The 25,034-nt window shown below is 39.8% G+C and overlaps 2 protein-coding genes across 3 annotated transcripts in view; one reads left to right on the forward strand and one right to left on the reverse strand.

Annotated features, from left to right (window-relative positions):
• The window catches only part of SLC35B4 (solute carrier family 35 member B4), a 66,823-nt gene extending 53,784 nt beyond the window's left edge, over window positions 1–13,039 (forward strand). Inside the window, exon 15 of one of the 2 annotated variants that reach the window (XM_045564015.1) lies at window positions 12,402–13,039. The gene's annotated coding sequence lies outside the window, so the exon portion shown is untranslated. Of the gene's footprint in view, window positions 1–9,061; window positions 9,403–12,401 lie in introns of those variants that run through there. The other variant, XM_045564013.1, reaches the window with a different exon arrangement.
• LRGUK (leucine rich repeats and guanylate kinase domain containing) overlaps window positions 1–25,034 on the reverse strand; it is a 100,077-nt gene that overhangs the window by 9,825 nt on the left and 65,218 nt on the right. The window contains exons 16-18 of the mRNA XM_045564021.1: window positions 11,454–11,593; window positions 4,178–4,266; window positions 2,197–2,322 (exon numbers count right to left, since the gene is read on the reverse strand). Coding sequence (XP_045419977.1) covers window positions 2,197–2,322; window positions 4,178–4,266; window positions 11,454–11,593 — 355 coding nt within the window. The remainder of the gene's footprint in view (window positions 1–2,196; window positions 2,323–4,177; window positions 4,267–11,453; window positions 11,594–25,034) is intronic.

Below are 25,034 nucleotides of genomic sequence, written 5' to 3' on the forward strand. Positions count from 1 at the left end.
TAAGCACAATTGGATTAAATAGGATGAGGGGCCCATTTTACTCTAGTCTGACCCCATCTTACCTAATTACCTCTACGATCACCCTATTTCCAAATAAGGTCAGATTCTAAGGTTCTGGGAGTTAGGACTGCAACATATGAATTTGGGGGGTGCCACAGTTCAACCCATAACACATAGGTTTGGTTCCTTATTTTTGGAAAAATATATGTCTACATTTAATACACATACCAAAATAGGAAACACAGAGCAAGTTCTGTCTTCCAACAGTTACTTTCCCTTTGTATCAAAAGTATGAAATGAATATGTGCTGAAAGTCAGAAGAAAGTGGTAAAGTTGAAAGACACATGCGTGACCACGTGTGAAGTGTCAGACTTGTGTCCCAGGCCTAACCCCTTCACCATGGGAACAGGTGATGTGTCAGCTCACCGCAGCCCATTGGGAATTGTGTTTTCTCTTTCTCTCTGTATTCCCATCAGCCTGACTCACTCACTGTACTAACAATTCAGAGCTCAACCAAATCCTCAGAGATCCACAGCTTCAACATTGTTACAGAAAGCTAACTAATTATGGTGCTAGGATCTCTAGTATCCAGTGAAATATGCAGACTTAGAGGGAACCATGTAGAGGGGACAGTTATTTTCCATCATCAAATTTATGAAAAGAAACTCAAAGTGTCACAATAATAAAATGCAGAAATGAAGGGAAATATTGCTCATTTTTGAAATTGTCATTCTCATCATGACACATCGTCCTCATAAAATATCCCTTTGCTGTGGCAGACTTTTAAAATAACTTTTTAAAGTTATATTAATACTTCAAAAATTATAAAAGTGCTCATTACTGAAAATATGGGGGAAGAACAAAACAATAAAAATCAGCCATAATCCCATCATTAAAAGATAATAATATAGTATTTTGGTGTATATCTTTTTGATGTTTTTCTCATTTACTGAATATTTAATCAAATTCTCATGGATTTTTATGTTCTTTAGAATATAAATATAAAATATATATCCTGTACAGATAATTTAGAAGTTATAGACAAAAGGATAAAGATGAAAACTAAAACAACTGGCAATTCTAGAAGAATAGTCACTGTTAACATTTTGGTATACTTTCTTCCAGTCACATTTCTTGTCTATTACATTGCCATGCATTTGGACACTCCAGAGAGACTGCCATACCCACAGACCCCTTCTCAAGAGTCCTTCACTTGTTTCTCTGTCACTGATCTGGCCACAGATATTTGGCTGAAGAATGGGTGTGTGACAGAGGGGCAGCCAATCTATAGGCCACCCCGGAACTACAAAGGCCCTAGCTAGAGCTCTCTACCCAAGAGGGCCTCCCAGTAGTTGGCGACTGGCCCACCAGCCAGGTATTTGCGTGGGGAGTTTGTATTCAAGACCAACAGACAGATGGTCAATTGCAGTGGCAGGGACAACTGAAGGAGAAACAGAATGTAGTAGAATGCCCACAAAAACAAACATTAAATTCAGTGGTGGAGGCTCTGTTAGGATCTATGTGAGGTCCTCAACCTACACATACTCAGCTTTTGAACCCCACTTTGACATATTAAACATTGGAACTCTGAAGTGTCCTTTTACATATTGGACATCAGTTGGTAAATGTTTTGAGATTATAGCATTGTACTAATCAGAGATGTTGGTTGCAAATTATAGACACCAACTCTGGCTAATTTGAATATTAAAAAGGGAGTTATTGGGAGGCTATTGAATGGTTTCTATTAATAGAATTAATGGAAATTAGAGAACCAGGGTTAAAAACTGGGCAGGAAACAAGGTAAGCTAGGATGCAAGAACACAGCTGAGTTGCAATACAGGAAGAGATTAGTAGAACGTCATTGTTTGTACTGCTACAATGGATGCCTGGGCCATTCCTCTGAATTCTTGGTTCTTCTGCCACTGGTGACTCAAATAATTTCTAACTGCCCCAGCATCTTTGTGTCACTCCCTCAAGATTCAAAGTCCCAGATAAAATCTTCCAATTGTACGAACCTACATTATATGCCTGTGCCCTCCCTAGAGGGGTAGGGTCTACTCCCTTCAAATTTCACAGTGGGAAATGGGGTCCTGCTTCCTGGTTTTAGGATTTCTCTGAAGCCTAGAGATGAGTACCGTGATTTTAATGAACCAGCAGGAGAAAAACAATTCCATCTAACAAAACTCCTCAACTTACCTCTTTTCAGGATATGGGCCAAAGGGAAGTTTAAAATAATCTTCACAAAGCTCAAAACTTTTCTGTAGTTCTTCCAAAGTTGCAAAATACCGTAGACCACTGGTGAGAGGCACTGGTACAGGACCCCTGAAATTGGAAATTTTAGAAGAAATCCAAAGGATTTTATGATACCAAGCATACACATATATAATACCTAAATACTGACCATTATTTCCCACATAAATGCAAATCCCAATGAAATCTATGTGAAATAATGTAATGTATCCACTCAAAAACATTCACTTCAGACCTTGTCTTAGTCGCCGGCATCATTACATTCTAATTTGAAGATTAAGCAAATTTGCATTGTTGTGAATATTTCTTATCTATTAAACTATTATTCATAATGTGGGCAAATTATCTTCCTTGAGACTCATATGTACTCTCTTATAAACCCTAGACCATTTGTCACGCAAGGCCCAGCAATGTATCAACTGCTATAAAAATTGAAATAGGTTATTTTCCAATCTTATTCATAATTTAAGGCTCTGAAATGGTATCTGAGTAAACTATTTCTAAAAACGCTAATATTATACTCCCAACTAAACTCTAGTATAAAATATTCTTTTGTCATCTACTCATATATGCTAGCCTGTTCCCTCAGAGTGACTCGAAGGAAAAAGAATCATTAACCATTTTTAGTGAATAAACCCTGCTGCTGTTCACCTCAGACTTGCCAGAGTTGCTGCTATGCCCGAAGTAGCCCCGTTGCACATAAGTGCAAGCAAACTCCAAGCCTCTGTCTGCGCTTGTGATGATCCATTGGCAGCTCGTGTTTAAAACTGCTTGGGTTCTCTGTTCAGGGTGTTTGAATAGGCCTCAGCTGCTCTGGGACACTGTCTGTCTACTGGCCGCCACCCTCCTGACCCCCTGTTAGAAATTTACAGGTGCCACACAGCCTGTGTTTTGAATCAGACTATCCGAAAATAGCCTGCCAACATGGAGGAAATTAGTAAGGCTTTTTTTTATATGGTAGCAGACAAGTAGATAAAAACTTAATTTTATTTATATTGGTTAAAGATTCTCAATCTATAGCTTAAAATGACAGATAATAAAAAGAACTGAAATTGAAAAAAGACTTTAAATGGCTTTTAAAAGTCTACTTCCTTGATCATTGCATTATTAACTTTACTAAAAAGTTTGTTTTTAATGCTATAATTAAGATTTCATCGGTGCTCTTAGCAACTTTCTAACAATAGAAACTTCTCCATTTTATTATTCAAATATTCTAAAAGGTCACACAGAAATGAGAATTCAGAACACCGAAACCTGTAACATTAATGAGAAGATAACATGTAAACATTCCATAATCATCCAATGATCTGATTATTCATTTTGAGTAAAACTTAAAGCCCAAATGTGCCTTTTTGTGTATAATAATTAATAGAACAATAATTATCGTAGGCACTAACATCTATGAAACGCTTACTATGTGACAGGCACTAAGTGAAACATTTCATACGAAGGATTAAAAACTCACGGATTATTAAAGATACAGTGGTGCCCCCTCTCATGGAATTTATAGTCTAATATGGAAAACAGACATTAAACAAATGATGCCACAAGTAATTAATTACTCTGGGTTTTGAGAGTCATGACAGACAAGTACAAGGTACTCAACAGGATACAATTAACCTTCAGTCATGAACAGCCTTGGTGAAGGCTGATACTTATATTCAAACACCACTAGAAATATTATTCTTTGCAGTGTGCAAAAAAATCATCAGTTTCTAGTAGCTATGAGCATATCGTGCCTTTTAAAATATATAGAAATGTAAAGGAAATATAACTTTTAGAACTGGGTTGACTTTTGAATCACTGGGCCCATTTTAATACAGAGGTCCCTGTTTATGTTGATGATTTAGGACTCGGTTAGTATACTTGGACACTAGAAAATCAATCTACAGTTGCTCGGGTATATAGAAATATGATAAATTGCTACCTTTGAAATAGGAGTGTATGATCAGGGGGTGTCTTTCCCATTAGGGCTTGCCGGGCAGTCTCATGTTGTCTGTGTATAGAATCTCTTTCCTAGGCAAGAAATATGATCATAAAATTATACTGATATTAAAAATATGTCACATGATTAAAATAGCTAGAATAATTCTCTTCTTAACTAGAGACTGAAAAACATGTGGAATGAAGAAGGGGAAAAAAGACAGGCTTAAAAAAACAAATGATATTTACTCAGTGGAAAGAAAAGAACAAACTTTATAAATAAAACCAAAACATTTTTATAAAGACTGCAACTTAATATATAAACTTTGACAAGACTAAACTAGAATCTAAGGATGCACATTTGCACAACAAAACCAGAAAGGTAAGGAATTGGCTACTGTAAAAGCCAGGACAGTGGTTAGCTTTGGAGGGAGGGGGCACAGGGAGGGGCCTCTGGAGAAAAAAAGTTCCATGTCTCAACCTGGGGAGTGGTTACAAGGGTGTTTGCCTCATAACAATCTATATAGGTAAGAAGCACAGTCACATTCTTATTTGTCCTCAAGTCCCAATCTTCTGCCTCATCTTCTTCAAGTTCTATGTTACCATGATACAATTTATTTTCTTAACCTCTTTTAATAAAGAACGCATAAAAAAAAGTCTCATCTCAAGAAGTCCAGTGCATTGGATAGCCAAGTGACTGGGAAATTGCAATATACTGTAAGTGCTAATTTGGGGACAAAAGAAATATTGAAAGTGAAATAGTTTAGCACCATGAGGATCCTGAGTTCAAAGAACAGAGGCCAAAGACATTGGAAATCAAATTTATTCTCCCAGGATTCACATCGATATATCAACACTGAAATATGTACCTGAGTAGAAGAAAGCACTTTTCTTCTGGAACCAAAATAGACACTTCTAAGCTGTGTGATCTTGAACAAGCAACCTCTCCTCCCTGAGTAGACCTGCCTGAGAGTATTGAAAGGAAATGGTGCTTGGCAGACGTAGGTGCCCAATGCTTTGTCACCACAGACCCACTTTCTCATCGGCCTTCATACAGTTGGGCACTTAGAGGATTGTATTGGTCTTGTCCGCCATATACACACATTTGTTGAATTGTCTCTCAATGAATTGGACAGTCAGCAATTTTTTCTGGAGAATTGGCTTTCAGTGACTTGGCCTGCTTCAGGAGTAAAAGTGTCCCCTAAGGGGGTTGGAGGAGCTGGTTGAAGAAATATTAGTACAGAAAGTCAAGCTTCTTCTAGAAGGCAAAGACGTAGTCACAACAATTCATTTTAATGTATATTTAAATAAAAATCATTGTTGTTTTATACAGTCAACACTGCTTTAGATTTACTCATATATTAACCCTTTATTTTGGTCTTCAATTTTTCCTATATCTCTGGCCTTCTGTATCTGAGATCATTTTCATTCTACCCAAAGAAAATTCTCTAGTGTTCCTTTCATGTAGGTTTTCTGTGACAAATTCTGTTTCTTTGTCTGGAAATATCTTTAATTCACCTTCATTTTTGAAGGATTTTTTTTCACGGGGTACAAATCTCTAGATTGACAATAATTTCTTTCATCACTGTAAAGATATTCTTCTGTCTTCTTTTTTCCATGATTTCTCTTGGAAAGTCAGCTGTCAACTTAATTGCTATTCCTTTTAAAGTAATCTTTTCCCCCTAGGACTACTCTTTAGATTTTTTTGTCTTCATTTTTAGCAAAACATAATTTCAAAACAAATGTATGATTAAGTTGGGTTTTTAAGATTTCTTCAATCTTGGCCTGATGACTTTTAACAAGATTGTAAACCTTCATTATTTCTTCAAATCTTGATTCTGTTTCATTTTTTCTCTTCTCCCATTTTAGGGTTCAATAAAACATGTTAGACTTTCTCATTGTTTGCTTTATGTCTTTTACCTTTTCACTGTATGTCCCATCTTGTCTTCCTAAGATTTATTTTTCTTACCAATTTTCCAGCCCATTAATTCTCTCTTCAGCTGTGTCTGACTGGGTATTAATTTCACTTACTGTTTTTCCTCCCAGGTTTTATTATGCCCATCTAGTTTTTTGGGTTTGTTGGTTTGTTTTTTGTGGTTTTTTTTTTTTTTTTGTTTGTTTGTTTGTTTTTGAGACAGAGTCTCACTTTGTTGCCCAGGCTAGAGTGAGTGTCATGGCACGACCTTAGCTCACAGCAACCTCAAACTCCTGGGCTTAAGCGATCCTACTGCCTCAGCCTCCCAAGTAGCTGGGACTACAGGCATGTGCCGCTATGCCTGGCTAATTGTTTTTTTTTTCTATATATATTTTAGTTGGCCAGATAATTTCTTTCTATTTTTAGTAGAGACCGGGTCTTGCTCTTGCTCAGGCTGGTTTCCAACTCCTGACCTCGAGCGATCCACCCACCTCATTCTCCCAGAGTGCTAGGATTACAGGCGTGAGCCACTGCGCCGGCCTGTTTGTTTTGAGACAGGGTCTTGCTCTCTCTCCCAGGCTAGAGTGTAGTAGCATCACAATAGCTAAATGGAACCTCAAACTTCTGGGCTCAAGTGATCCTCCTGCCTCACCCACCCAAGTAGCTGGGACTACAGGTGCTTGCCACCACACCAAGCTAATTTTTTAATTTTTTGTAGAGATGAGGTCTTGCCATGTTGCCCAGCCTGCTCTTGAACTCCTGGCCTCAAGCTATCCTCCCACATTGGCCTCTCACCACAGTGCTGGAATTACAGATGTGAGCCATTGTGCCTGGCTCTATTTAGTTATTTTTTTATTGTCTCCACTTTTTTGCCGAAATTTCCAATTTTTATCTTATATCTTGGACATTATAAGTACAGTAATACTAAAGTTTTGGTTTGATAAAATCAACACCTGGAGGTCGTAAAATGTGTTTTTGATACTGGAAAAATCTGGAGGCCCTGGAGGCCCATTTCTATTGCATGTTGATTCTGTTATTTTTAGTTGATATTTTCCCATCTCTTTGTGTTCCTGGTTATTTTTTATTGTGCACTAGACATTGTATTTGGAAAATTACTTATAGAAATTTTTTCCTGCCAGGTACATGGGGATATCTAGGAACTTTTTAATGTAATTTCAGGGATGTAAGTGCTTAAACTGTAGTTCCTATGAAGTCCTGAATACTTCTTATTTACCCTTATTCCAAGGTTATAGCCCTTCAGTTACCAACCCAAAGAAAGCATGTTTCACTAGATTTTCCTCCTTGGTGGATCTCAGACTTCAATGCTATTTTCTTAGATCCACAAGACCTCAAAAGTGTCAATTCAGCCTTCATCCACGTCTACCTCATTGGCATAGGTCCACAGGAATAAGTGGCCTCTGGTACCAGGCTACCTTTCAGGATCATCCTTTCCTAATTCCTGGCCAGATAAATTTTCACTTTTCTGTTTGTTCTCCAATATGTTCAATGCATTGTTTTTTTCTAGTTGTCCTCAGCAAGAGGGCTGGTACAAATTACCAAGTCTGTCTTTAATGGAAGCAGAAGTCCAGTAAGAAAGTTTTCATGGATCTGAAGGCTTTTGGTGATACAGGGATGTGAGGATCCCCCAAAAAAGAGCTGCTGTTCTTGAACATAAAGAAGTACAGTTGAGAGCTGGAACCTTTCTCCCCTCCTTGCCAGCCATCAATCACCAGCATGGTGACATCTAACATTTGTTTTGTAAATAATAGTTTACAAGGCAATTTCATATGCTTTTGATACAATGGCCTTGTAAAGTAGGTATTATTATTTCCACCGGACAGAAAAGGAAATGGCTTCTCATAGCAGATAAGTGGCTTTCGTAAGATTACCCAAGAGGTGCAAGATTGTCACATGACTCAAAGTAGTGCATTTTTCCTCTTGGGTTAAGGAGTCAATAGTCAAAAGGAGATAAGAACAAGCATAGACCAAGAGTATGTGCATAAACATATTCTTACTCAACTAGTTATGACATGTGTCATATGTGACTACCAAGCAATAAGACTGATTTCCATAAGACACACACAAAACCAGACCCATTATTTTGTAATCACACCTCAACACACTCGCAGTTGCACATTATGGCCAAGGAAAGAGCAGAATATTAGATTAGAGAAGGTTATACTGAAAAGGCCTCCTGTACATGATGAGTTTTGAGGTGGAGTTTTAAGTAGGGAAAGGTTCTTCAGAGAAATAGAACCAAAAAAAAAAAAAAGAATTGGAGATGGGAATGGCCACCTTGTCCATCACTGTCAAAGGCTTTCTTGGTAGTGTCCAAAGGAAAATTTGAACACATTAAATATATGATTAAGACACCCAAAAACCACAAAAATCTCTAGCCTTTTTTTTCTTTTGGACAATTTAAGATAAAGGTTTTGGTAGAGGCAGTTGCAATTACTTTCTCTAATCCACTAAAAAGCTCCACAAATATATGAAAAGTTATTGGGCAAGTAAAATGAGAAAAATAACATCTGCTCCTTTGGGTTACAGTGAGGGGTACATAAGATAATTTACACAAAAGCCCTTTCTAAATTATAAATGCTGTATAAAGGCAATTTATGTTCTCTAACATACATCATAATGGTTCACTGAATCTTCTGCTGTGAAAATGTTAAAGAAGTATATTGCTTGTTTTGCAGCCTTATACCAGCTGTGCAAAAGGTTAATAACCTGTGAGATCTCCTAAAACATGATAAATACTTGCAAATTTCAAAAGAGCATTGAATTCATAATCTTTAAAAGAAAAATGAGGCACTAAAAATAATCTTAGGTGAATTCACCCACACATATGATAACAGCAAATGAGTGTTACATTTGCACTAATTTCTCCATAGTGAATCTATTAGCTCTCAGGAGATTTGCTTTGCTTTTCTGTGAAACTTCCCTTTTACACTGTTATCTCCACCTACGCTACAGGCACTGAGAGGCAAATGTGCCAGAGCCTCTGGGGTCTGCTCATCGTTGCCATTGTGGAGCAGTAACTGCCAACTGTGATAAAGGACACAATAGACATTCCATGCTGGGCTCCGGATGCCCTGGACTATGGGGGCTGAACAGTTTCTCAGGCAGGTGCACTGCAGACAAGGGGTGACAGGCACGTAGAAGTTCACGAGACTCTGGCAACAACTGTCGGTAACACTGTTCCGTTCCCCCAGCGACCACCACCAAAATGGCCCTTTCTACTCCCACGTTGCCTTTTGATCACACACTCCCCTCTCCAGTTTCTCCACACTGTTCATTAATTTTATATTAAAATATTAGAGATGGATTACAACTAAGAGTACAGAGTGTGGTTTTTCCTAGCTGTTCCCCTGTCCCTAACCCATTGACCAAAGCTGTCTTTAATTAGGCTAGAAAGTTTTATAACAGGTAATACTCAGATTGAACGTGTTTAAATACACTATGGATACCCACTAACTGGAAGAGGGGTATAAATCAACAGTGCATGTTTCTGCCTATCCAGCTGTGTATCAGGACAGCCCCGCTGGGGAGTGAGCTGGCTCTCGTGGTCAGGGCACAGGCTCATCATTGAGGAATCTAGGTGGTCAGGATTTAGTGTTTGCACACTGGCTTTCCCGTGCCCCAGGGGGAGATTAATGAACTGATAGTGCATTTGGAAAATCTAAGCTCCTAGAGGCATCAAGCCATACCATCCAAGAAGGCCGGGATACCAAGGGCAGAAGAGGAAACTGCAGACTGCTCTGGAAACAGCTGAATGTCCCAGGACTAGAATGACAGAGGGTGATGGGCTGGCTCCTCATTACGTATTCAATTCCACCTAGCATTCCAGGGTGTGGCAAGATCTCAGGGGCAGGTATTTTTGAAAAGCTACTAGCAGTAGGAGAAGAGAGGACACGGAGAATACCAGAGCCACTGGCTCAGGATGGAATTTAGGGTCTTAGGAGCACCTAACCATGGTGGCTCGAGGCCAGAGGCCCTTTAGTGAGTTTCTAGGCTAGTGGGAACCCTCAGGATTCTTGAACTTAATCCAAATACAGGGAGTGTTCCCCATTTCTAATGACTATATTTGATTTCCCCCAAGCCCAGTAGAGACGAACAATTCCAGATTTAATTTATTTGAGATAAATATGACTTTCCTGCACTCAAGTATGACACAAACTCTTATTATGTACAGATGTTTAAAATGCACGCACCTCCTCTTGCCCCTGAGAAGCCGCAATCTTGGCCGAGTGCCCTATCGCAGGCGACTGCACATGCAGGCTAATATGAGCTCCGTGGCATGGCTTGAAAAGTCAAGCTGGGCTAGTCAGATTCTCTCACCTTCAGCAACGTAAATTAAAGAGATGGAGCGAAGCTGCTTGGAATTACGGGGACAGAACCAAGAGGTCATGGAGAGCTGGGGCTGGACGGCCCACGAGAGTGCACCTCCGGGAGGGAAGCCTGTGAGTGAGTGGAAGAGGCTGGCCAGGAGAGAGAGAAGGCAACAGAACACACAGGAAAGAGAAACGGAAATACTGTTTCTTGAACCTGGAACATGCAACGACTGTTAAAACTTGATCAGAGTAGAATGCATAGCTTTGCCCGTACACACCACAGCCTGAGACATTTTGTCTGAAGTAACCAGTAACCAGTCTGATTCTGTCGACCACTGACTTTAGAAGATGATGCAATTATTTGCTTAGAACAGGCTAGCCTTAAGGAATCAAAGCCAAGGAGTTAACAACCAAAACAAAAGTTCTGTCACTTCTGCTGCAAACTGCAATTGCAATTATTTAAGTCTTTTTGTAGTCCCAGATTATCACATAAAAACAATTGCAGATGGAAAATGAGTACAACCTAATCTGAATGTCGTGCCAATTTTGCCTTCACTACTCCAGCGCATGCTGATTTCTCAAAGTTCTCAGAGAACTAAGTTGGAACTAAGTTATACGGCTGGTTTAAGAGTGTTAAGTTATAAAGATGGACTCTTTGAGTGGACTCACTTTTCAGGCTCAGCCCCAAAACTCAAAATTATATCCTAGCAACAAAGTACATATTTGCTTGAAATACATATTTTACTGCATTGATTTTACGGTAGTGCTTTTCTGTTCTTGCTAAATAGAAGAGTTGAGTGTCAGAGTTTTCACTGGGAGCCTGGGGGAAAGGTATTCACAAAATCTTATATTGGATATTCTGTTTTTAGAACCACTGTCTATCATTAGAGATGTAAACAGGTGAAAACTCTTATCTCCCACTGACACCAGTGAGAGAACAGTTTGGGGGAACCTTATTAGTCGCAAAATACGAAATCCCCTTTGTGAGAGGGGATTGAGCTTAGTTGCCGCTTCACTCCTCTTTCCTCCCTTACCGCTGGTGTTTTTTTGTCTGAAAGTTTGGTCCATAATTTAACAAAGTAGTTTCTGTCTGTAGAATGCAGGAAATCATCCATATTCGTAGAAGTATACTTCCTAGGAGGCTCTTCAGGTTTCGGGTGGGATGTTTTAACATCTGGTAGGGGGAAAAAAAAAGTTTAAAATAAAAGGCATAAAATAGGATAAGGGAACTTTCTGAAGTGATAGAAATGTTTTATATTTTTATTTGCCCAAATACAACAAACTGTATACTTAAAGTCTGTGCATTTCAACTTGAAAATAAAATAAATAAAATATGTCTTAGAATAAAATAATACTTAATAATTATAAAGTCAGCCCATAACATCTAGTTGGTGTCATGAATATCCTATTGAGTACTAGGTATATATTGAGTACTAGGGTTTATTAATATACCTAGCACTCAATCAATATAGGCTTATAAATGGAATTAAAAGAAGTAAAACACGTCAAAAACAACGGCTTCTGGATATTTAATTGAAAAGTCACCATTATGATTACTTTCCATTTCACAAAATGCTTCTAAAAGGCCAAGAGGAAAATAAGACATGCAATGCTAAGAAACTCTGAAATACAATGGAATGGATGATGAGGTCACTATTTAGTGGAATTTATTCATAAATAATGTCTAATGTTTCCTTTAAAACACTGGAATGTCCAGGGACCTAGAATATAAGAATACTGTATAAATTTTTATTACTACGCATCTACAGAGGGCCCAGGTGTAAATACCTGTGGCTACACAGAAGCATCAACACTTTCAGAAGCATTGCTTTTAAAATGCTAACGTAAATGACTTCCACATGTGCCCCCAGTCAATAGGCCTGACTGAGCAAATGCAGGAGTTATCTCCAACCAAATACAAAAAAAAAAAAAAAAAAAAAAACTAATGTATAACAGAAAGTTGTTTTGTTTTTAATGCATAGCAAGGCTGAAACAGAGAAAGAAAATTTTCCAGGCGCTACAAGCAAAGTGAAGACACTAAGTCAGAGGAGTGGGACTTGATGCCAAGAGGCCAGAGGGCATCAGGGGCTGATGCTGGAACACCTGAACTAAGAGGGGAGGCACAGCCCCCGCATGCCTGGCATACAAGATCTGGGCTCTTTGGTAAGGTGAGAAGTTGCAAACGGGGTGTCGCCTGGGCACAGTCTCACCTGGATGGAGGATAGCAACACCTGTGGGAAATCAGACCTCTCCTGTGCCGTGCGCTGCTATGGAATCTGAACTTGAACTCCCACCAAATTGTGTGGCAATTCCAAGCCAGTAACACAAAGTGAAAGTTGCTGCAGATAGGATTAATAAAATTACTTAATAATGATAGGGAGGTCTAAAGCTCCACAACCCAGCACCTGTCTTAAGAGAGAGGGTGAGAGATTCAACAGATGCAACAAATGGGCAAGGAATATATACAAGGAATTCCAGGTAATAGAGCAATCTAAAAAGGAACATTAAAGTAATGCTGCTTATCAAAAAGGGATAAAAGGAGACGATTGTATGTAGAAATATTTTTTGTTGAATCTTTGTGATAAAAAATCACTTGGCTCATATTCATTGAGCACCTGCTATATCCCATATGGTCCTCTGGACATTGGGGATATAGCAGTAAGTAAAATTCTTGACCTGCTGGGATTACATTTTAATGTTAGAGGCAGACAAATAACACATTAAATAAGGTCGGGTAAATAAGTGTGATGAAGAACCAGGAAGCTGGATAAGGGGACAGCAGGAGAGATGGCATGGTGGTCAAAGGAAGTCCTCTTTAAGGTGGTGACATCTGAGTAGATATCTAAAGATATAAAGAGAAAAACAATTCAAGTATCTGGGGGAAAATATTAATATATCAGGCAGAGAAAGTGGCTTGTATAAGAACCCAGATGCATGCTTGATATAACTAAAGAATTTGGTATGGAGGGGGAAGAGGGAAGAGAGAGAGAAAGAGACAGAGACAGAGATAGAGATGGAGGGCTTGGATCATGTGCTAATTTTTATTTTTTAAATAACCCTGTTCTGTTGATGTGACTCTAAAAACACAGCATTATGGAAAAGACCAGATAAATTTGAACAAATTTAAATAAGATAAAAATTAAAGAAACAGAAGCTATATTCATTGAAATAATTTCCATGGAAAAGATTCTATATAGTATATAAAACTTATTCAAAATATAGTTTTTGTGTGTGTCCGGTTTCCTTTTTCTAGTTTTCTAAGACATAAGCCATCTGTACTATGGTGTAAACAAATCAAGTTCAATCTGATGACACAATGCAGCTGTAATTCCAACAATTGATGGTCTCAACGGTTTCTCAGCAACAAAACATTTTGCATAAAGATAATGTGTTTAGATTACTATTAAAATGCATTGTAATACCACCGCTATAATGACTTGAACTCCTGTAATGAAGAGTTTCATACAGTTCTTAATATATTTTCTAATGTCTTAATACATCCATGGACAAAAGATCTTACTTCTCAATTTAAAAACAACATAATTACCAATGTTATAATACCCTGCAACAAAGTTTCTTAATGTGTTCTTATTCAAAGTATCTAAATTAAAGTCAACCCTGAGGCAACATTTAAAAAATATATAAGCTACTTTACAGTCCATAAAAAGAACCAAGTTCTTTGGTATATAGGCTAGTTAAATTTGCTTAAACACCTACGATAAAGCATAAATGAATTTAATGATCCAAGTCAGATTTTAAAGTTATTTTATGGATTAGTATCATTACCAAATGCAGGAATATATAAATGAAATATCTGGAACAACCAGAACTACATCTCAAATTAATTCTAAATGGCTTAGGCCTTTTATTTAGACTTACATTCCACTGAAGTCAAATGAATTAAATCAGTATTTGTATACAACATTTTAAAAGAATAAGCATAGAATCCAACCGAAATAACAAATACAGTAGAGGCCATGTACCTAAGAATCAAACATCCTATGTGTATTTAATACCATATCATCACACAGACTAAACAGGGCCTTTTACTGTATAAAGGAAAGGAGAAAATAGAAGATGTTTGGTGATTTGGTATTATGAACACATAGCCAGGTCAATAACCAGTGATAAAATTACCATTTGGGGGGTCAGATTGTGAATATTTTGAAAACCAAAAATCCCTATTTTAATGACAAATGTTTCTCCATTAATAAGATTACTTGTATAGCAAAGCAACTTAGTCACTCTCCTGTCCAAACACATGAGACTGATCACTTTTGAATATAAACTTTTATCATTTAAATAAAAACTTGCCAAAAATATGTATCAATGCTAGAGTTGATCCCTCTTTGAAAGCACTTAGAAATGGATGACTTGGCTGCAATTTTGAGACAAAAGTCCTCAGATGCCCAGATGACTTCAGAATCATTCATTTTTCCCCACTCAAATGGGGCTTTAAAACATATATAGTGAGGGTTTTTTTTTTTAAACTGACAATAGTAATTTATACCTACCCTGATTAAATGCATAAATGTATATAAATGTAACTATCCACAAAATCCCTATAAAATTCTCAATATTAAAATATGTAACCATGCAAAGAGCTTACAACAAATTAAACACAATAATCTGCTATAGAATTTAAAATATTTATTTTTAATAGGATAATTAGATAAGTTTTGTAGAAAATTAAGAAACAAGTTTAGTTTGTTAGGAAGTGCTACCATAAAACTGAAGGTGCCCAAAGAAGCTATTTTTCTAGGATGGAATTACATCTTAAAAGTCTTGCCTATCTGTGCTCCTACGAAAAGAATAATAGAAACTAGAAAAATAATAATTTCATATAGTATCCATGATCATTTTCTATAGCAAAATAAGATTTTATAGTAGAAAGCTACCATGTAAGTCCAAGGAAATATAGTAATAATATTCATGTTATATATGGCAAAGTAGATACATTTATTAAACTATACTAACAATAAAGAGCTATATTCTTGAGTGTCCAATCAAAGGAATAATCAGGCATTTAAACAGAAACAAATTCTACATCAAGAAAAAGGAATGCATATGAACGTATATTTACAAGAGATAATGAGATATGAAAACATTTCTTTCCATTAAACTTCAGACTTTATAATGTCTTCAGTGGAGTTGAACTAGTGGGTCAACATTTGGGCACTGCATCCAGAATGTTTCAATTAGAACATTATCTCCATCTTATAAATGAGAACTCTAACTTGCCCAGGGCCACATGGCTAGATTATAGTGCAACTGGAATTTCCTATGATTATTTTGACTTTTAGTGTTAGATGCAATCATGAATTTCTAAGGTTACAATCTCTAACAAAAGGTCTTCAGCTTTTGCTAATCATGACTGCATTCTCATAACCAGCTTTCAGATTAGAGGTTTGGTCTCCTCACATTGCTTTTCTATCATCAGCACAAAGAAATGGTTAGGCTCTTCTTATCCTCTTCTCTGAATGCCTGGTCAATACAGAAAAGTGATTTCTAGAATTGTGTCTTTCAAATTGAACCAGCCAATTAAATTCATTTATGGACTCCAGTGCTAGATACTATATAAATAGTGCAATTATCTGAAGTGGAATTTGGAGAATCTTTTATGGAAATAAGATGATTTTCAGGCTTGTCACGGAGCAAAAGGCAAGGGAGTCCACTAAGTACTCGGTGGCGAAAACACTATTGATCAAGATTGTTTATAAGTGCTTTTTAAATTAGCCTTATATAAAAGGATTTATTCCTGTACATAAGAATTTTGGATATATCTTACCCTGAGCCCCAACACTGACAAAGAACATAACTGCCAGTGCACCAAATCCTTGTCCTAGAGAATAATGCAGCATAAATGATGCCGACCCAGCCAGCCTCACTTGAAGGCAGCCAGAGCAGGGAGGCAGTCTGGTGAGCAGCCTCCAAGGGCAGCGCCACAGCGGAGCTCCACAGTGCTCAGTGCAGGGTTTTCATACTGCAGGTTGCAAACTAAACTGTGAAATCAATTTAGTAGGCCACAAAACTAGCATTTAAAAAATTAAAATTCAGCATCATAGAAAATATCAGAGTGTACCACCACAGTAAGGGTGTTTTATGATACATTTTTATTTCCTATGTGTGTATATGTTTACTGGGTCATGATGCTGTAAAATGTATTTCTAGTTATGGATCTTGATTAACAACAGTTTGAAAGCCACTGATCTAATGAGTACTAAGTGCATACAATTTTCTAGTACCAAGCACTATTTTTAATAAACTAGATAGCTGAATTCTTCACAGCCAGCAAGTAGAACCAGTTGCAGTAAATGGATTATAGATCATAAAAGGGACTTACATTTCATCCAGTCCAACTAATCACCCAACATGTGAAGACTTTCTGTAAGGTTCCCATAACAGAACATCTAACTTCTTGAGGAAGACTGTTTCTCTGTGAATCCCTTCTAACTCTTAGAAAGCTTTTCATTATGCCAGATCAAAATAGAACATAGGCTTCTGCTTTCAAATGACAGCTCTTCAAAGTGTGTGTGTGTTTAATTACATGTAACATTTTCCAGATAAACAGAGTCATTGTAGAAAACTTAGAAAATACTAAAAAGCATAAATGAGAAAGCAAAAACTACCCATAATCTAACAACAGGACCCACACTGGCTGTAACTCCTTAACCTGCTTTCTACTTAGTATATAACAAATGGTTTCCTCTAATTAAATATTCTTCTACATGATTATAATGGCAACATAGCATTCTAGCATATGACTATACCATAACTTATTTTAAAATCCTATTAGATGGCTAGATTATTTCTAGGTTATAAGAAATATTGATATGATATCCTTACATAGAAGTCATTTCCTTATAATCTTCAGATTAGAATTACTAAATTAAAGATGTACAAAATGTTAAGGCTTTGAAAGATATTGTAAAGCTGTCCCCCAGAAAAGTTGTGCCACTGATGACAGAGAAAGCGCATTTACCCACAGCCTCACCAACAACAGGCATTAACCTGTTTTTCATCTTTCCCAGTCTGGTACTCCCCCCAAAAAAGTCTACTCTGTTTTAACTTATAATAAATTTAAATCCTTTTTGACATATTTATTGGCCATTTTTATTTCCTCTTTTGTGAATTGCCTGATCATGCCCTTTGTCCAATTATCTTTTGAGGTTTTAGAAATAACTGATTTAGCTCTTTACATATTTGAAGAAGGCTTTCATGCCCAGGGGCACTATTATCTCTCTTGATTTGAATATTAGGTGCCAGACTTCTTTAAAGAAGCTGAAGATAGCATTACTGATATAGTGACTATAAGGCACAATATTTTTTCCTATAAAGATCACTCTGCTGAGGAATGTGTCAAATGGAAGTGATAGGAACTTTTTTCTGTAAATGTCTATGGAAAAACAACAATTTAAAAATACCTATATTCTATATTTAAGAATCAGAAGTTTCCTTTATACCAAGAAAATTGATAATAGCAGTAAAAATGTCTCAATGATCTTTTCTTCTCCTTTCCTCCAACCACAAACAAAATGGTGTCAAGTTGCACTGAATCTGAGACATTAAAAACCTAGACTACCAAAACAAAAACATAAGCACAAACAACAAAGTTATACTACCATCATGGACCCCAGGGAAAGGAACCTAGAGCTTCTTCTATGTCAGATGAAAGAAACTTTTGCTTCCCATTTGAATCCTAAAGAAAATGCCACTCCAATTGACTCCAGGACCCTCAGAAACAGTTGCCCAAAGAGGAAAATTATAAATTTCTAAAAGTAATTTTAAATTTCTAAAGTTCTTCACCTAAACGAGCCATTGGTGCTTCTAAAGTGCCCCACACCCAGCTCATAGAAAATTGCTGGTTATTTTATTTTTCTTCCTCTCTTTCACAATCTACCCTCCCCACGTCCAGTCTATATATGTTTACTGAGATCGACCATTCCTGCCACCGCTGCCTTATTTCAGGCCTTCCCATCTTGTCCAGACTACTGCAGTAGCTTCCCAGCCATCCTTCCTGCCACTTGCATTGCCCTCCTCAAACTCATCCTCTATGCCACCTCCAGAGGGATGGCTCTAGATACAAATTTAACTATTCAGGGGCTCCTCATTGCGACAAGATCAAGTTTCCAAACTCTTTAGCTTGGCACAAAAGGCCTTTGGATCTATGTACACCCATCGGTCTCCTGCCATTTGGGCCCTGAGAAGATGCTCTGCCTGCTCACGCCTCTGTGCTTAGACACATGCTGTTGCCCCTTCTAAGAACACTTGTCCTCCTTCATCAGTCCACTGACTAGTTCTGGAAACTTGATGACTTAGCTGACCTTCTCTTGGAAGTGTTTCCTGATCCAATTCTCCTATCCCAGGCTGAATTCAGTGCCCTTCCTTGGTATGCTTATGACAGTCTGGAAAGTTAATAAATGGATTTTCTTGTCTGTAAGATGCAAATATAGGCCTCCAGGTTCCCTAATCATGTGTTGTTGTAATGCAGCCTCTTCACTGTCTTCCATGACAAGAGAGAGAGCTCCTTGAAATGTCCTCACCATTTCACTATACTAGCAACTATCAGCATCTGGCACATAGGAAGTGCTTAGTAAATGGTTGTTGGATGAATGAACTGAATTGTAGTAAATATGAATTATGATGTTTTTAAAAATTATCTTATTACTTTCATCTTGGAAAAACCAGACAAATCAGAGGGTAATTCCTAGCATTATATAGGCATTTCATTTTACAAAAGGATTCCTACATCCTGGATTTTTAAAATATCAATTTCCTCTACTGCACTTGATATAACACTTGGTGCTCATACAGTTTTGTGAACACATATCTTCTGTGGAAGATAAGACACATATATACAGGCATTTAGTCATAAGTTTCATTTTTAAATATCGGGTGCCAAAGACAGCTTAGCCTGCTGCTGTGTACAGAGTAAGTGCTCAATAAATATCTTGTAACTTTTCATGAGTCGAATCTTCAGTTGGTTGCCTTGCTCATAATTACTCTCTCTTCTTTGGGAATGTAGCCTCCATATGTAAGAGTAGGCCCAATGGGCCTGTCTAAAAGGTAACCCTGTCCCCTGCCAGAGGAGATCGGTTTAAGAATGAGCGCCTGACCCAAGCTAGGCCAATCAACCTTTCCTGTATTTTTTTTAAATCTCAGCATGAAGGAACATTTAAATTAATCCCTTTATAGTAGTGGGAGCTGCCAGAGGTAAAACCAGATGTGTACACTTGAGAGACACTGCTGGCCACATTCCCTGCCATGTGCAGAAACTGATATATAGTCATTTGTGCTTCAAAGAATAAAGCCAACATGGAGAAGGAAACAGAGATGAAAAATGGTGGGAGTCCTAGACAAGAGTCCAGGAGATGAAAAACGTCCCAGTTATGTTCAATAACTGGCTCCCAGTCTCTCTGAGATCCTGCTGCAGCACTGCCCTTCCCACTGTCTGGTTGCGTGAGATATTCTGCTCCCTCCTAATAGACTCACACAGGCTGGCTCAGGCTGGGCTCCTGTCATGCACCAGCAAGAGAATCCTGACGGGATGAATAGATACATGAAAAACTGATTCACCTGAATCTTTTTCCCCACTAAATCTTTTAACTGATTCAACCAGATGGTTTGGCATAATGAAGCCATGGGTTCATTTACATGGGATTCCTATTCAGAGAGAGAAGGAAGGTATTCATTTTGAAATACATTTCAAACAAAAGTAAGTTTCAGGCAACATATGCCAACGCAAATCTGAAGCATTTCGATCACAGCATCATGCAAGTAAAGATGTGTCCCCTTCCCTACAGAAGAGTCTCACACATTAACTGTAGGTTTGGAATCTCCAGAAATATTAGTGGCAAAGGCCTCCTTTCTCCGAGTTCTTTTTGCTTCAGGTCCCCTGGATGATGCAAGAGATGTGAGAGAATTTTCCAGTCTAGAAGTGAATTTTCCTAATGAAGAGAACAAACGTGGCCCTGCTTTAGCCAGCATTAGAATTCATGTTGGAATCTGTCTGGACACAAAGGCTCCTTACTGATGCCAGCCTTCAAGACTGGCTCCATTAGTTGGCAGCAGCTGAGAGAGCTGCGTCCCACTGCCACTGCAGCCCTCTGCGACAGCTGCTCTTCCAGGCTGCAACGACAAGGCACAGGAGTGCAAAGACAGGCTGCCTTCTAGAAATCCAGGGCCGGGCAGAGCTGGACGGCCCCTCCACCTGCGCTGACTGTGGGTGCAGAAGGAGGCCAGTGGGTAGACTCATAGCGCCCCAGCCATAGCTTGTCATGCTGTGACAGTGCTGCTTCGAGGGGTCGCGGGCCTTAGTGACCCAGCGGCTCCAGGGATGGCTTAGACCTTAGTGCTCTGACTGCCTCTGGGACGCAGTCTTCCTTTCCAGCTGCCCTGCTCCTCAGCAGATTCCTGATTCTGGGGAGCGGCAGGGCTTTTGTCCTGTGGTACATCCCCATTTTTTCCAGTTCGTTTCTCTTTGGTTTGCTGCTTGGAAGCAAATGCCTTGTCCCTTTGAACAGAGCTCCCTCTGGTCTGGCTGGGCCCCCGAAGGGCTTGTGTCTCTTTGATGGGCTGCTGGGCTGGGGTCTCACTGTCCTGCTCTGGGGCTTCCGAACCAGTCTCTCTCTCCTGAGACCTGCCCTGTCTATGAACCTGTCCTTTCTTCCCTGGCTGCTCCACAGAAGCAGAACTGTCCTGCACTGACTCCGCAGTGGCCTTCTCACTCTGGAGACGTCTCTTGTGTGGGGACTGACCTAGAGTCAGCTGATCACCATGGAAGGTAGTTTGATTTTCTTGAGATGATCCTTCCAGAACCTCTCTTTTCAAAGATGGTCCTTTTTTGGACATCTTCTGAGCCAGGTCATTTGGGGGGAGGTTGGCATGGCCCTTTTTTCTGGAATGATGGTCTGTGTCCCTTTTCTCTTGGTGTAATTGGGGATCTCTAGGTGAGGGAACAGCGTGGGGTGGCTCAGGAGTTTCTCGCATATGGACTTTTCCTCTCTGGTTCCCCCGAGGGTTCGGAGGAGGGCTGGGGCTAGGATGGCGGGGCACCGCTGCCGGAGTCAGCTGACCGTGGGATTCTAGCTGCGAGGCTGGTGGGGAGCTTCCAGGTGGTGCCTTTCTCAGATGTGCCGGTGCCTTAGCTGTCTCTCTTTGGATAGGGAGTTTTTTTTTTCTAGCTCCCATCTGCTGCATTGGCTCTTGATTTTGGGTTGAGGCCTCCATGTTTGGAATCTTCTTGCTGGAGGAGCGGCCTACTTTGGGGACCTTCCCTTCCTTTGCAGGCCTGGAATCCTGACAAGCCCCGGGGTGCTGAGGCAGCTGCGGTTCCACGGAAGGAGTAGGAATGTGAGGGAGCCTGACTTTCTGAGCCCCCTCTTCCTGGGACAGATTGGGGGTGTGCTGTGGCACCTGTTCCTGGGCGGGGGGACTGATAAGAGGGAGTTTTATCTCACTGACTTTCTCTTCCTGGACCTGCTGAAGATTAGGGGCTGCTTGGGGGCTCAGATTTTGTGGCGGTTTGGAATGGGGAGGGCTGATGGGAGGAAGTTTACTGGTGTCACCTTCCTGAGTTAGGGCAGGCCTGGGAGATGGAGTCATGGTCTGGTCCGAGACTGCCGCTAAAGCCTCTTCCCTGCTGGGCGAGAGGAGCTTGGGGGTGGGCCTCCTGCTCTGGAAGGGGGCCAGCATCCGGGGCTGGGGCAGCCGAGTGGGGGCCAGCCGGCCTCTGGGAAGCAAAGTCACTGGGTCTTCCCTGTGCTGGGTCTGTTTTGCATTTGTTGGTAAGTCTTGGGGATGTGGCAATTCAGGGTAAGGAGTGCTGACCCGGACAACTTCTGCTTTGGGGGTTTCCTCCTGAAGGGGTTGTTGATAATCTCCAGCAAGTGTCTTCACTGCGTCAGGGTGGGAGGGATCTTTTGGAGGATCATGATGGGAACTGTCAGGCGGAAGTTTGGCTGATTCAGTTTCATCATCATGGGTACCAGGTGCCTGTGGAGGTTCAGGCAGGGAAGGGCCAGGGGGGGTGGCCTTGATCTCCCCTGATTCCTCATCCTGGTCTGGCTGAGAGCTGTGGGGTTGGGGAGGGCTGGGGTGCAAATGAAGTGGTTGGGGAGGAGACTGGCCCACTTCCCCTGCTTCTGCAGCAGGGACCGCTGTCTCAGCAGCTATTATTTTTGGAGGAGGATCTGATTGTTGAACACCTCCTTCCGTCGGGTTTGGGGACAAGTCTTGGGCCAGCCGAGGAAGACCAGGTGCTGATGAGCTGAGCTGTTGAGGAGGCTCAGCACGCAGACCACTGTTGGGAGAAAGCTCTTTTGGATGGCTTTCTCCACCCTGCGTTGGCTCTTGGCTCTGGGAGGGAGCTGGGTTCTGATTTTCAGGGACGTTTGCATGAGTTTGCATTCCAGAGAGATGTTCTGTTATCTGGCCAGCTGCTTGCAGTTTTGCCAAGCGCCTGGGAGATGGAACCAGGTGTGCTGGAACCCCAGAGAGAGTCTTCTTGCTAGAGGGGGCCCCTGCTTTAATATAAAAAGAAGTTAGCTAAAAATAGTCTTAACTGTTTAGTAATTAATAACAAAAAACATCTTTCCCTTTTTGATGCACACAGACCTTGAAAAAAATGAAATTAGACACACAGCAGAACTTAAACTTCCTTTCTCCTTGGGGATACTAAGTGCCTAGAATTCTCTTTTTTAGTGGAACTTAGAAAAATCTTAGTCAACTGAAAATAGGAACTTTAATGAATAAACATAAAGAGGCTTATGCATAGAACCAAAATTTATATCCAGACCTGTCTGTGGTAAGAAAATTTTCCAAGTGAATGAGATTTTTAATTTTCACCACCTTAGAGATCAAAGATGCTTTTGATTGTAGAAACTAGGGGATGGACATTCAAGCCAGATGAAGTCTCATTTGTTTCCTTGTTTAATGGCAGTGCCCTTAAATAAGCTGTGAGCTCTGTGAAGAGTCATGTCTGTTTACCCATACCTGGAAAGGGGCAGGAAGCTCAGCAGGACCGCAGTAAATGAGTGTTGAGTGGAAGAAGGAAAGAATCAGTCTGATAGAATCATAATGCACCATGGCTCAGAGAAGCTGCACCTGAAGGACCCACCATCCAAGCTGCTATCCCACCCACTCCCATTGCCAGGAGTCCCCTTTTCCCTCCAAGGGCACCCTGGTTTCAAAAATGGCTCTTGGAGTCCACTAGCAATGTTGATGTGCAGGGAGGAGTTGCTTCCTCCAATCATCATGGGAGCAAGTTCTCAGAGTGACTCTGGTCTCATGGACAGTTTCATGGACACAATTGTCCCAGCAGGTACTTGTTTATGATAGAAGCCCTGTCCTAGGGACATGGCTCTGCAATGTGAAGTGGTGAGAGGAGGCACACCAGTCCGGAACAGCCTTGAGAAAACTAGTCTCAGCTCCCTTGGGGGAGATCTGATACATACTCAGAGCCTCCGAACCAAATCAGACCTCCAAGGTGATCCCAGGGAGAGGAATGGTGGTTAGGAGCAAACCAGGTTCCTGGCCACCATTAACCTCCACTGAAGCAGGGTGAGCCTGCGCTACTCTGGGTCCTCACTGAGCCTCCCAGTCTGGACATGACCCTTTGTGTCTAGTCAAACTAGATGTCTCTAGCGAGGAGACCTTGGGAACAAGGAGAAGCTTCTCTCTCGGTGGGGTTTCTGTGGGCAGGTCCTGCTCATCTGCTTTTTTCCCTAGTTTGTAACAATTATAAACTAAAATTCTAGTCAAGACAAGAAACAAGGTTATATTAAAATATAAAGCAGTGAAATTATCTAGAATAGGCAAATTCAGAGAGCAGAAAGTAGAGTAGAGGTTACCAGGGGTCAAGGGGAGTTACTGTTTAACGGGCACAGAGTTTCTGCTTCGGGTTAATGAAAAATCTTGGAAATAGGTAGTGGTGATGGTTATACAGCATTGCCAATGTAATTAATGCCATTGAATTGTACACTTAAAATGGTTAAAATGGCAAATTTTATGTTTTATATATACATATGTTTTCATCACAATAAAAAAGTAATTTAAAAAGACAGAAAAATATAAGAGGAGTGAAATCCAATAATGAGGGTTCTTTCCCTCTTTAATCCCTCCCAGTTTCCTATAATCAGACATACAAGGATTTTTTTCCCCACTTTCACAATTTAACAATTCACATAATTTGGCAAATGATACCAGGCCCTTTATTAAAGATAAAGGCACCATTTATGGGCTAGTAAATCGCTCAGCTTTCCTCTGACTCATCAGAACCATCATCATTTCTATCACAAGTCAGAATTCTGAATAATTATTTGAAAATAATATTTTATTTTATGATCTTTATAGCAAAAACTCAGGGTGATAATTGGTTCAGCTTTCTAAAAGCTTTATTGGAAGCACTGACTATCCCAGAAATAGGTTGTATAGAGACAAATGGAGGGAAAGACATCCCTTACACTGAGCTGCAAATACAGTGAGTTTTTCCTTATTTTATAGAAACTATATTGTTTACTCCAGGTATTTTTTTAAGTCTTCATGCTTTAGAAACAAATGTTAGCTATATTACTACAGGAAAATAAAGACAATTCTATATCTAAATTGATACCCAT

Source organism: Lemur catta, chromosome 11 (assembly GCF_020740605.2).
Source record: "Lemur catta isolate mLemCat1 chromosome 11, mLemCat1.pri, whole genome shotgun sequence".
Taxonomy (NCBI): domain Eukaryota; kingdom Metazoa; phylum Chordata; class Mammalia; order Primates; family Lemuridae; genus Lemur; species Lemur catta.